At 42.0% G+C, this 12,901-nt stretch overlaps 1 protein-coding gene across 1 annotated transcript; it reads left to right on the top strand.

Moving 5' to 3' along the window:
• The first annotated feature begins 7,689 nt into the window (after positions 1 to 7,689).
• On the top strand, positions 7,690 to 11,853 carry acta2 (actin alpha 2, smooth muscle). The gene is made up of 9 exons (XM_028966278.1): positions 7,690 to 7,795; positions 8,856 to 9,026; positions 9,318 to 9,446; positions 9,925 to 10,035; positions 10,203 to 10,287; positions 10,367 to 10,528; positions 10,618 to 10,809; positions 10,896 to 11,077; positions 11,162 to 11,853. Exons 2-9 carry the CDS (start codon positions 8,898 to 8,900, stop codon positions 11,303 to 11,305), a joined length of 1,134 nt encoding a protein of 377 aa, XP_028822111.1. The 5' UTR covers positions 7,690 to 7,795; positions 8,856 to 8,897; the 3' UTR covers positions 11,306 to 11,853.
• The last annotated feature ends 1,048 nt before the right edge of the window (positions 11,854 to 12,901 follow it).

The following is a 12,901-nucleotide window of genomic DNA, read 5'->3' as shown; positions in this document are numbered from 1 at the left end:
TATTATTTATATTATTATATATTGACTTCTTATTGACTTTATTGGTTGCCATTTGGGCCTTTAAATATTTCTATGTTCTGCGATACATTCAAAAGAATGGAACACATTCGTCATTATCCAGCTTGTGTTAATAATAAACATAATGACATATATTAACAATTTTTGCTTCTGGTAAGATGTCAGATGACATAATTAAGGACATAAAAATTCTTTATGTCTTTAAGGTTGAAAAAGGAGGATACAGTTAAAATCCAGTGTCTCCATGCTACGGAAAATCCAGCAAAGCATCTTCAGTTGTGCTACTAATAACCTAGATATGAGTATGGGATTGACATTTGTCAATGTCTGCTTTGAGATGACTAGAGGATTCATAGGGGTGGGGAACACCACATTTCCTGAAAGTTCTCATTCTCACCTTCTGACCTTTCATTAAATTAGAAAACTCAGAGAGACTGAGTCAGTTGGCTGATTTGTCAAAGGTTGACGTTTAACATATTTAAATAAGAACATTTAAAATACAACAGTTACTGTAAATGTTAATAAGGGAACAAACACCAGGAGGATATTTACACAAATTCATAAACCTTAGAATACAGATATGGCAAAAAATCACCGCTGCATTTAGGAACTGCCAAACGTTGTTTATCAGCTGACCTCGGTGACCTAGGAGGATCATCGCAATAACACAAGACTTTCAATTTTTTTTATTTAAAAATGATCTCTTATCACCGTGAAACCATGCTGCATCATTTTGTATTATCTGCAATGGTTACACCCACTACAATTGTCTAAATTTACAGCATTTATTAGATGTCCTTATCCTGAGCAACTTACAATTAGTAAGTGACAGGGACAGTCCCCCTGGAGACACTCAGGGTTAAGTGTCTTGCTCATGGACACAATACCAGTAAGTGGGGTTTGAACCTGGGACTTAGTGTTCTTCTGGTTTATAGGCGAGTGTCTAACCTGCTAGGCTACTGCCACCCTTAATGAGAATTGTGGGGGTTTTAAGTACATAGTAGATTTCTCGGTCTGTTCAAAGGGTTGCTATGGCTGTTCAGCACACTGAACTAGTTTACCATTCAGTTTACACCCAGTATTTCAAATGGAATTACACGCAAATGGTATTACATCAGTTAAGATAAAATTCTACACATCAAGAATGCTTCAGGGTCACACTCATCGCAAAGTGGAAGACATTGGAAGGCTTGCCTGAACACATCATTTCCCTAAAATGCATCTTGTTTGAACAGATAAGATCCTTTGCTCATGTCATCTTACACAATATTTTATTTGGCAGCAGTGAAGGCAGCGAGGCTTCATTTACGTAAGCCCTCACACAGTCACCGCGGTCTCTTACTGTCATTACACTGCAATAGATGCCACCATTTTGACAGCAGGACAAGAAATGCTAATTAATTTAAAACTGTTTGAATGTAATTGTTTTTCTTAATTCTGTTTATCACTGTTCAAATAAACCCAGCATTAAATGTATTAACTGATCATTTCTTTGTTAGTGAACAAAAGTTTGCAGAAAATCAAATCATTATTTTCCCCACTGTGTGTGTATGTACGTATATATATGTATTATATATATATATATATGTTATTATTGTAGGACACATCAATTTATTGTCAAATAAAAGTGAACACTGATGCATAATGCTGATGCTTTAATCATATCCTGTAATCTGGTGACTCTGGTGACTTCCTAACACAGTAAAAAGGCACGTCAAATATAAAAAGTATATATATGGCACATTAATACATGTGGGGACTCGTAAGTACCCGAGTGGGATACACACTCACCTATGAACCAGTGTTGCTCACTGATGGGAACGTGCAACAGGGAATGGCTGCATGCTTTTTGGCCCAGCAAATGGGGCCAAACTCATTCAGCAAGCATATAAGATATAGGCATGACCAGGCAAATGCAAGACTCAAGATCGCTTTTGCAAAGCAGATAAATATGTAAATATGGAGCTGGTGCTAATGGAAATGTCCCTGTTTTGAGTTCAACCATGTGAATGGTTGGGAGGTTAAAAACATTATTTGTGCATCAAATGACATGCTCTGATAAAGTCACTCAAATAAACAGTCAAATAAGCAAGCATAATTGCTGAACCTCCAATTCACAATTATTTCCTTAAAACAAATAGGTTTGAGTTATTTGACCTGTCACTGCAGTTTAGAAGTTTAGAAAAAAAAATTGCACATTTTTTGTCAAGTGAATTTAAGTCAGAATTACGATTTCTGCTGCTTGAAGGCAGTTAAATTGACTTTAAAATCTACCTTGCCTCATATATCTGATCATTTTGTTAGGGCACAAAAGAAACACAATTTCTAATGTCAAGCCTTGTGGTAATTTGTAGACAGTGCCTTTAACGGTAGTGCTAGGGAGGACCCATGGGTTGTAGTTTAAGGTTACCAACTGTTCAGGAGCATTCCTGTTGGTTCGACTTCTGGTTTGCGGATGAGGTCATTGTATGTGAGTAAGGAGCGACATGCAGCAGCTTGATTGCTACTGACACCGGAGAAATTTGGCGTAAATTGCAATGTTCCTCTTTGATGCAAATCCTTGAGGCACTGTCTTAACAAGTCCAAGTGCAAGTGAGCCACACTTCCTTTTGCCCTACATCCAGGTAGCGGCATCTGTTGTGTAAGAGAAAAAAAAGTACATTTTATTATTATCATGGTGGCTATGATGTTAGTGATGAGGATTATTATTATTAGTGTTAGTACTATTATATCTGAGCAAGAAATGTTCAATGGCTCCATTTGTTATTCCAGGTTCTTGTGTTAAAGGCCATATTGACATGTGGAGGTTTTATGACCTACATGGAATTTTTTTCAAGTAAGGAGAGCCATGAAATTGAAGAATTTGGTGTAAATTGCAATGTTCTTGACCCAAATTCTGGGAGACACTGTCTTAACAGATCCAGGTGCAACTAAGTTGCCCAGTCACACTTCCTTTTGCCTTACACTCTGTGTAAACTACACTGTGATTCATACAGTGGCATGATTTCAAGATTTTACCCTCCACCATGAATTGTTAATACACAGTTTAAGGTCTACATTTTGCTATTTTTTTGGATTGATTAGACCAGAGTTCTTCAACTCTGGACCTGTAAAACCAAATCCAGGCCTGAATTTTAGTCCAGTTCAGGGAGCTACTTTAATATTTACAGGTTCCAATTGGCCTTCACACGTGACCCACAGGTGAAAGGAAGACTGGGAAGTCTTGTTGACCATGAGTTTAAGTGGCCTATAGCATAATTCGGGGATTAACTCTTTTAACATCTAAAGTTCTGATCTGAATGGCAGAAAAGGGAACTTAATCACAGGGAGGTCAATCACAAGACTCGTCAGGCTGAATGAGTTTCATCATCATCATGTTTAGACATCAAAGTCATGAAGAAACCTGAATGTCCTGTGTACAGACAATGAGGTATCTGTCCTGACAGAATTAAATGCACATCCAAAAACAATATTTGTATTGCTTGTAAATGCCTTTTCCCATTTGCTCCTTGCTCTATTAAATTTTGAATTGGAGTTACATCCACACCCAGTCCAATTTTTGTATCTTCATTCTTTTCTTATATTCATTGCTTGTACCAGCAAGTCTGTATTATAATGGGGTGCCATACTAGAGGAATCCAGACCTTTATAGCCATATATAGAGCGAAGAATATAAGTATTTGACACATTAACATTTTTATCAGTAATGGGATTTTTAAGTGGACTATTGACAAAAAGCCTTTGTTGGTGATTACAACTTCTAGACAACTATTGTATGGAGAGACCAGTTGTCTGCATTGCTCAGGAGTGATTCTGGCCTATGGGATTTAGGTCAGGTGATTGACTGGGCCATTCAAGCAACTTGATTTTCTTTCTTTGAAATCACTTCATTGTTTCCTTGGCCTTGGGATCATTTTTCCTTGGTTTGGGATCATTGCCTTGCTAAAATGTTCACCCTCTTTTCATTTTCAGCTTTCTGGTAGAACTGGTATACCACATTTCACCATTCATCCTGCCTTCAATAATATGAAGTCTGACAATACCCCTTTCTGAAAAGCAGCCCCAAAGCATGATGCTTCCATTGCCAAACATAATTGTTTGTATGGTGTTCTTGGGGTGGTGGGCAGTGCCATTTCTTCTCCAAACATGATGTGAAGAGTGTGCCAGAAGTTCAATAGTCTCCCAATATTCCAGTGCATTGCTTGTAGCTTTGAAAAAACAGAACATGCTGATGCAAGGTCTTCCTGAAGTTCTGCACAAGTGGCTCTTAGAGAACTCTCCTAATTATTCTTTGGATTCCTCGGACAAGGATCTTACATGGAGCACTTGATCATGGCTGGTTTATGGTGAAATGATGCTCTTTCCATTTATGGATAATCTCTCATACTGTGCTACGGTGTTATTGTCATCATATCATGTCATATCACTACTACTACCATTATTATCTTAGTATATCATATACCGTATACACTATATACTAAATACATCCATACACTGATATATTGGCTGATAAACAGTGGCTCCGGAATCAGAATGTTGCCGTTGCCACTGAGGTGCCACTGAGCAAAGCACCGTCATCACACACTGCTCCCCGGGCGCCTTTCATGGTTGCCCACTGCTCACTGAGGGTGATGGTTAAAAGCAGAGGACACATTTCATTGTGTACACTGTGTGCTGTGCTGCAGTGTATCACAATCACTTCACTTTCACTAACTGGACAAAAATGGATACTATATACTCTACAACACAATTCTACAAATGCAGAAAAAAAATTAAATAGCTACAAATTTCTATTATTATTATTATTATAACAATGATTATGATGATGGTAATTGTTATTGTTATTATTATTATTAGTAGTAGTGTTATATTTGAGCAAGAAATGTTGGGCGTTCCAAGTCTCTCGTGTTAAAGGCCTTAATGTGGCGCCACCTTTTGTTCAGCCTCTCGCACGTGGTGACGCAGCTCTGAAAGCGAATGGGAAAACCCTCTGCAGGGAAAGTACAGCAAACAGGAAAGCTCTAACTTCCTGTTTCTGCCAGTGATGCAATCTGACAGACAGACACGCTGACTGCAGCCTGCCGGGTGTGTCAATTCTCCGCAGGGCATAAATAGAAAGTTTCTAGATTGTTTTAATTCAATGTCTGGAATTATTGCGATTCATTTCTTGTTTTTTATTTCACAATAATTGCAGATTATTTGTAATTTTTAAGATTGACATACTAACATACTAATAACTAACAGGGCAGTTATATATTATCCATGCATTATTTCATTGCTTTATAATATATTTTCTAACATATTATTCCATGTACCTCAATGCACACCTGAGTGTATACTGAATTTTGTCTTAAACAACCAAACACATACACACATACACACACACACACAGCCATACATGCACATCACACCAACAGCTATACATCCACACAGCCACACAGGCCGCAGCAAAAGTGAATACTTGTCACAAGGCATTCCAGTGCCGGCCGCCAGCGGACATTTGTTGACTCAAGCTGTCCAATAAGACGGGGCCTGGAGGAGTCCTTTAACAGACAACTGTTTTGCCATTTTCGGTCAAAACACATGGCAACAGGAGCAGGGCTGTGTCCATCTGTATGAAGCCCTTGACATAAAACGTGATATCGCACAGTGACACAGATGAATTTGTGTTTTATATGCATATCAACAATAATCATTTGGTTGGTTGCTATTGCTACTTTGACAACCCCTATATAGGCCTAAAGATCCCAGAGTGAACTCAGGGTGGAAGTAGTTTTAAAACACACACACACATACACATATGCATTCATATGATATAATATGTATTATCCTATACATTTACAGATCCATCCTTAGATTTCATAGTTCTTGACTGCATCCATTCTGCACAAACACGCACTCACACACACTGCGAGGCTTCGGCTTTTCCCAGACCACACCTTCCGAGGGTTATTTCTTGCCTTACATGCAGTGGATGGGCGCAGTCTGGTGAGTATCCCCCTTATTTACTGAACAACTCCTTTTTTGGTGCTGAGTTACAGGCAGCACACTGTCTCTCACTCGCTCTCGTACACACACACACACACACACATACACACACCCACACACACTCGCACACATTCACACACTACACACGCTCTCTGCTGAGAGAAGGCTCGAGAGAAACTCCACGGCTTTCTCTCCCTTTGACCAGTACACAGGTGGGTGTGGGTTTTGGGCACCGGCTGCTCAGGGAAAAACACCTGACCCAACATCTAGTGCCTTCGTGGGTGCGGCCACTCCGTTCCTGATGCATTCCATGCATTCTATATTGAAGTAGACAATCATTCGCTTTAATTTCATCATGCTTCATCAGAGATTTACTGCCAAAAACTTCCGCACAGGTCTGGCTTCTGTCGGAGTGCACGCATGCCGTCTAATCTCCCTGTGTGCTAACATAAAAGACTAATTTCCAAAAAGGGGCCTGGATTCATAAAGTTAAAATTGTGTAATATGTCATTTACGCATCAACGATCCAGGGGTCCAATAGGAAACGATCAGCCCTGTAACACCGTTCCCTTTCCCTCTCGCCCCCCATTCTCATCCAGATATGGCTATGCAGCGGCAGAGTAGGGCATTGTGTCAAAGGCCCCCAGCTGGCCGTAACTCAAAGTCGTGGTGCCACATTTTCACGTTTGGCCACGCGACAGGGCCGAGACGGTGATCTCATCCTGCTGCTACTGCTGCTGTAGCTGTTACAGGGTTCGGTCTCAGTTAAGGCAGGGGTTTTACCCTCCTGTACATCGGAAAAATTAATAATAATATAGAAACTGCATAACTGTGCTTTATGAAAGCCATTGTGAACATCATGCTGTCTTTCCAGTTGTGCAGGTTTCCAGTCTATAATTAGTGCTGTTAATAGTATGTTTTAATAATGCTTTTGTATGCCTACAATAAGCTACATGATGCAACCATAGTCACGCTATTTCCTTCAAAAGGAAGAGTAAAAGTGGTCTGATTTGTTGTCTATTGTGTAACAAGACTCTTGCTTAATGTACTCAGTTTAAATAAAAAATTCACTCTTAGCACAACAATATACTCTAATAACACTAATGCCTAGTAAAATTACTATAATCACAAAACATTGAAGGCTAAAAGAATGTTAACAAGTGTTTTTATCTTGCATTATTTTGCTTTCTTTGTGCATGAACAAAAACTGGCCTTATCAGATATTTACTGTATTAGGAAGGAAAGACACATGCCAGACACAAGTGCATGTGTGTACATATTTCAAAATTTTAGTCATGTGTTGCCTTACAAATTGGTAGTGGTGGTGTTTAAAATATTATATATATTTTAATAAAATTATATATAAAATATATACACACACATTTTTTTTTAACATATACTTCATCTCTGTCCACCATTACATGCAGGTGTCTTTCTCTGTGTGGGGTTACAGGGGGTCGAGCTCACTGCACTTTACTCGCTGTTTATATTCCAGAATGGGAAGATCTTCTGCCTTTCAGAGGAAAAAAAATGACCCCTGGAATGCCTAGGAGGATGAGACAGAGGGGAGGCTTGGGGCCCAAACTGCCTGGATTGGAGAGTTCTCCTCCAGTCATCCCTATAAGGTTCTGCTGGAGCCAGGCAGCTGGAATGAGTGCGGCCCAGGCTCCTTGTTTGGGCTGTGGGAGGGGGTCTGGCCGTCCCGTCGGGTCTGGACTTACTTAAGAACCCGTGGACCCGGCGAACGGCACACCATCACCAAGTGGTCAACGCCCCCGGCACTGTCAGGGTAAGTGCGATGCCTTCTCATCTCTCCTCCATCTCCTCTCCTCTCTTCTCCTCTTCTTGAATGTCAGTTTTGCTAATACCTTCATAGACTATTAGTTATTGAAGTTCATGGGTATTTCCAGAAGCATGTTGCTGTGGTTTGTGGTTGTACATGGATGGTTTTTGGCTCTTTGCAATTTTCCCCATGGCTTCAGTGGTTTTATGCATGTGTGGCTCAGTGACGGGTTTCCTCGGAGGCATAAACCAAAGTTTAACAGCCTCTGAAAATGGAAAAGATTGCACAACGTTGTCTCCTGGCATCTCTGAAGCACCCCTTCCACCGGTGGAATGTGGTTGGTTGGTTTCTCTCTGGAGTTTCTGTTGAGTGGGTGTTCAGCCTCCACAATATTGTCTGTCTAAGGGCACCTGATTCTGGGCAAGAAGAGAGAGGGAAAGCGGGGATGAGGGCTTAAATCCCCACCTCTGCAGCCTCACCCGTAGCGTGAACCTTGAAATCCCCACCCCCTTTTTAAAATGTTTATGACTAAATATGGTCCTGCAGGGTTCCAGCAAAGGATAGAGAGGGGCCGGTCTCTCGCATCAGTCCCTTTTTTCTTTCCTTCTCCCTTCCCCCTTCTCCCCCTTCCCCTTTTTCCGTAAACTACAGCAGACGGGAGGGGAAAAGCAACGAGAGCCAAAGCTTTGCAGCTTGCAGACGGGGCGTGCTTCCATCACCTTGACCAAATTTGGAAGTTTTCCTACGTTACTACTCTCATTCACAGAGGAAGTTCAGCGTAAGCTTAGCGAGGGTTGAGCTAGAGGTCAGATGCAATGGTGCAAATTGCTTCTTGTAAATGGACCAGATTTTGATGGCTGAGCCTATGAGAGTGTGGTCACTACTACAACTAACACGCATATTTTACAGAAAGCACTCATGATATACAAATGCAGTTATTACAGCTCGTTATTCGGTTGGCCTGTGTGGAGAGTAGCTTTTACCGGGATGCAAATGTTATATATATATATATATATTTTTTTTTCTTAACCTTTGACACTAACCACAGCATTCCCACTCTGTCTAGTGATTGTCTCGTGTGTGTGAGGAAGGAACCCCCGAGCAGAAAATGTGTGACGACGAGGAAAGCACCGCCCTTGTGTGTGATAATGGGTCAGGACTGTGCAAGGCAGGCTTCGCCGGGGATGACGCCCCCAGGGCCGTGTTCCCCTCCATCGTAGGCCGTCCCAGGCACCAGGTCTGATATGGGACTACTGCATTTGATCTATGTTTCTGGACAACTACATATTTTCTCAAGCATTAAATATGACAAAAGAATTAAAAATACCTAACAAACTTATTTAACAAAATCACTTATATAACACTTATATATCACTCGATCTAATACATTTCATGATTTAGAATGCACTATACATTGGTGTCTTTCACTTAGCTCCAGTAAGAATCTTACAGAATTTTTTTTTCTGTGAAATTCATTGTGCAGTTGATCATTGTAACAGTGTTACTTGAATGCTGCATTTGCGTACAGGGTGTCATGGTCGGAATGGGACAGAAGGACAGTTATGTAGGGGACGAGGCGCAGAGCAAAAGAGGAATCCTGACACTGAAGTACCCAATCGAACACGGCATCATCACAAACTGGGACGACATGGAGAAGGTAACACGCAAACAACTATCCAGTTATGCCGATTTCACGTCTTCGCAGTCTCACCGAAAGCTCCTCGACTCACAAGCATGTAAAACTGTGAACATGACCCGAGATGGTTTCTGTTGCTATGGTCTCAGAGGAAGCCTCTCCAGTGATCAGCAGGCCTGATAGCAGCAGAGCTGTGACTCGTGTTCTCCTTGTCCAAGCACATGCTGTCATCTCACCACAGATGCGTGCTACAGATGGTGCCATTAGTCTCAGCCGGGGGGACCGAATTATTTTTCTTCTAGCATTTCTCACTACCAGTGCATTTCAAGCCACAGCCAAGATTTCTAACGCAAACAAGGCATATGAAGTTGGTGGTGTTAACAGACTCACTTTCGGCTTTATTCTGAGAGGTGTCATGTGTTTTGTGTGCCGTGATCATGTTGTGACATCGGTCGATTGTAAAAAGTATAAAAAAGTAAAAGTGTTGGGATTTTGGCAGATTTGGCACCACTCTTTCTACAACGAGCTTCGCGTGGCCCCTGAGGAGCACCCTACCCTGCTGACAGAAGCCCCTCTCAATCCCAAAGCCAACAGGGAGAAGATGACTCAGGTGAGAACCTAAGCCATCTGTCAAGTCAGCCGTGATGCATCACCAAACAAAACGTGTGAAGTTGCCATGAAACTGTGGCAGGCCCACATGCATGCACATTCATGGACCAGTTGGAGTTACCAGAGCTTGGGTTGTTGAAATGTTCTTCTTCTTGTTTTTTGCTCCAGATCATGTTTGAGACCTTCAACGTTCCAGCCATGTATGTAGCTATCCAAGCGGTGCTCTCCCTCTACGCTTCTGGTCGTACAACAGGTCGGCTTCCATGCAACTTAGATACAAAACACTTTCATCTACGGGAGAAAAAACTGACCAGATATCTCAATCTTGCCAGGCATTGTCCTTGACTCTGGTGATGGTGTCACCCACAATGTACCCATTTATGAGGGCTATGCCCTTCCCCATGCCATCATGCGCTTGGATTTGGCTGGCCGTGATCTCACTGACTACCTCATGAAGATCCTAACTGAACGTGGCTACTCATTTGTTACCACTGGTGAGTGAGCTAAACTTGGCAATGGTGGGGAAACCCTACAGATGTTTGCACAAAATAACCGTCCTGTTGGCCTTCTCTCCGACCCTCAGCCGAGAGGGAAATTGTCCGTGATATAAAGGAGAAACTTTGCTACGTTGCTCTGGACTTTGAGAACGAAATGGCCACCGCTGCTTCCTCCTCTTCCCTGGAGAAGAGCTACGAGCTTCCTGACGGTCAGGTCATCACCATCGGCAACGAGAGGTTCCGTTGTCCCGAGACCCTCTTCCAGCCATCTTTCATTGGTAACGTTTCCGACATTATTAGTCAAGCTCAAAATGAAGCATGCTCTTGGAAAAAGAATAATTCTAAACTTGCATCTTGTCTCCAGGGATGGAATCTGCTGGTATTCATGAAACCACTTACAACAGCATAATGAAGTGCGACATCGACATCCGCAAAGATCTGTATGCCAACAATGTCCTGTCTGGTGGTACCACCATGTACCCTGGTATTGCTGACAGGATGCAGAAGGAGATCACCGCTCTGGCCCCCAGCACCATGAAGATCAAGGTCTGCACCCTTTCACCCACCAATGTAAACAGTCAGATCAGAACTTGCCCAGATATCTGCTGACGTTCTCTGTTGCCTCAACAGATCATTGCTCCCCCTGAGCGTAAGTACTCTGTCTGGATCGGCGGCTCCATCCTGGCCTCCCTCTCCACCTTCCAGCAGATGTGGATCAGCAAACAGGAGTACGACGAAGCCGGTCCCTCTATTGTCCATCGCAAGTGCTTCTAAAAAGCCCCCCTGCCCCATGCTGCTTCCATCTCCCCATCAAGTCTCACTTCAGCTCTGTAGCCTGTAAACTGTGAAGAACTCTGTCAGTTTCCTCCTTTTTTGTCATTGCACTGCCCACACTGGTGTGAATGTTTCAAATGTGTTTTGCTTCCAATTTCCCCTCTTCTACTTTTTTTTTTGGGACGAATAAAGCTTGAATGTGCCGCCAATATGAGAATTATGGGGACATTCCTTAGGGGGATGGTGCCGCAAGGAGAGATATTGGATAAGTTACAAACTCCAAATGTTTTTGTTTCCATCGAAATATATCCCCCTGGCTGCAAAAATGCAATAAATCTTCCCCGGACATTAGTGAAAGTGAAGTGATTGTCATTGTGATACACTGCTTCGTTCAGTGGCCCCTCAGTGGCACCTTCCGATTACGGGTCCGTTTCTTTACCCGTTAGGTCACCACTGCCTCATTCATGAGCCTTCAGGTTCTGTGAGGAGGTCATCATCATTCTGATAACCCCAGGAAGATAAAGAATAAAGCTCTGCAAAAAAATTGACTCATGTTTGTGAGAACAATTTATTCACTTATAAATATTTTTAATGATTAATGAAAGGGTTATGCTCATATGGGAAGACAGCATTGACATTTCAAAAAAAATTATGACTAACATTTTTGTAGGACCCAGAAAATTATTCTATCACCCACAAAGAGTTATGACCTTGGTGCAACATGCGGCTTCTGTAATGCTATATTTCAGCGATGACTGAAACAGCTTCACATTATGGCAAGTAGTCAAACAGACACTTTATGTCAAAAACGATCGATGACCTGTGAATATAAAGATAATGTTTTGATGGATTATGCCTTTCTGGCAACAATTTCTCTCAGAGACGGAGGTCTGATCCCAGACCTGTGGAAAGGGGTCAGTACTCAGTGTGTTACGTCATGACGTGGATACCCAGTCAGCTTTGCGTGTTTTTCTAGCAACCCGACAGAGTGTGATGGTGATAAAAGTTTCTCCGGCCTCTACTGAAGTAATTCTTGCGTCAACAAAAAAGAAATAGTGCTGGATTATGAATGGAAGCAGACGGACTGCGCCATGTTTGTAAGTGTACCTTTTGAAGGGAATGTATGCCAATCAAGTCGATATTTAAAGGCAAGTCGTCTTCATGTCTAATAATAATCTAACGTGTCTGTCCATTCATAGCCAGTCATTAACAAACAGTATTGCGTGGGTTGTGATGCCATGCTATTGTATCCTAGGTGCACTTCCCTCTTTTTTACCCTGCGGAGGATGACAGGAGCACGGCGTCAATCAAAAAAGGCTAAATGTTGTCCACCCTGCAGAAAAGGAGCAAAGACATGTGGGGCCATCTGACAGTAAAAAAATGGTACGTGTAGACAAGTGGAATTTGGTGGTCCTCACTCAGGCTTGGGGCCATTCGGACGCCTCAAGAAAGACCCGTTGCCAGGTCTAAAGCAAAAGCAGAGAAGGTGCAAGAGGCGACAAAAATACACACTGGATAAAATGATGAAGGTGAATTGGTCCTTTCTTACTGTGCACAGGTAATATTAGCTCGCTTGCTTGATTGCTTTGAGTGATG

The sequence above is a fragment of the Denticeps clupeoides genome, chromosome 2, assembly GCF_900700375.1.
Source record: "Denticeps clupeoides chromosome 2, fDenClu1.1, whole genome shotgun sequence".
Classification (NCBI taxonomy): Eukaryota; Metazoa; Chordata; class Actinopteri; order Clupeiformes; family Denticipitidae; genus Denticeps; species Denticeps clupeoides.
This window is presented reverse-complemented; position numbering and strand designations above follow the sequence as displayed.

Coding starts and splice junctions, on each gene's coding strand:
- acta2 (XM_028966278.1), top strand. CDS start 8,898: ATGTGTGACGACGAGGAAAGCACCGCCCTTGTGTGTGATAATGGGTCA. Junction 9,447..9,924: donor ACTGGGACGACATGGAGAAG/GTAACACGCAAA, acceptor GGATTTTGGCAG/ATTTGGCACCACTCTTTCTA. Junction 10,529..10,617: donor CTACTCATTTGTTACCACTG/GTGAGTGAGCTA, acceptor TCCGACCCTCAG/CCGAGAGGGAAATTGTCCGT.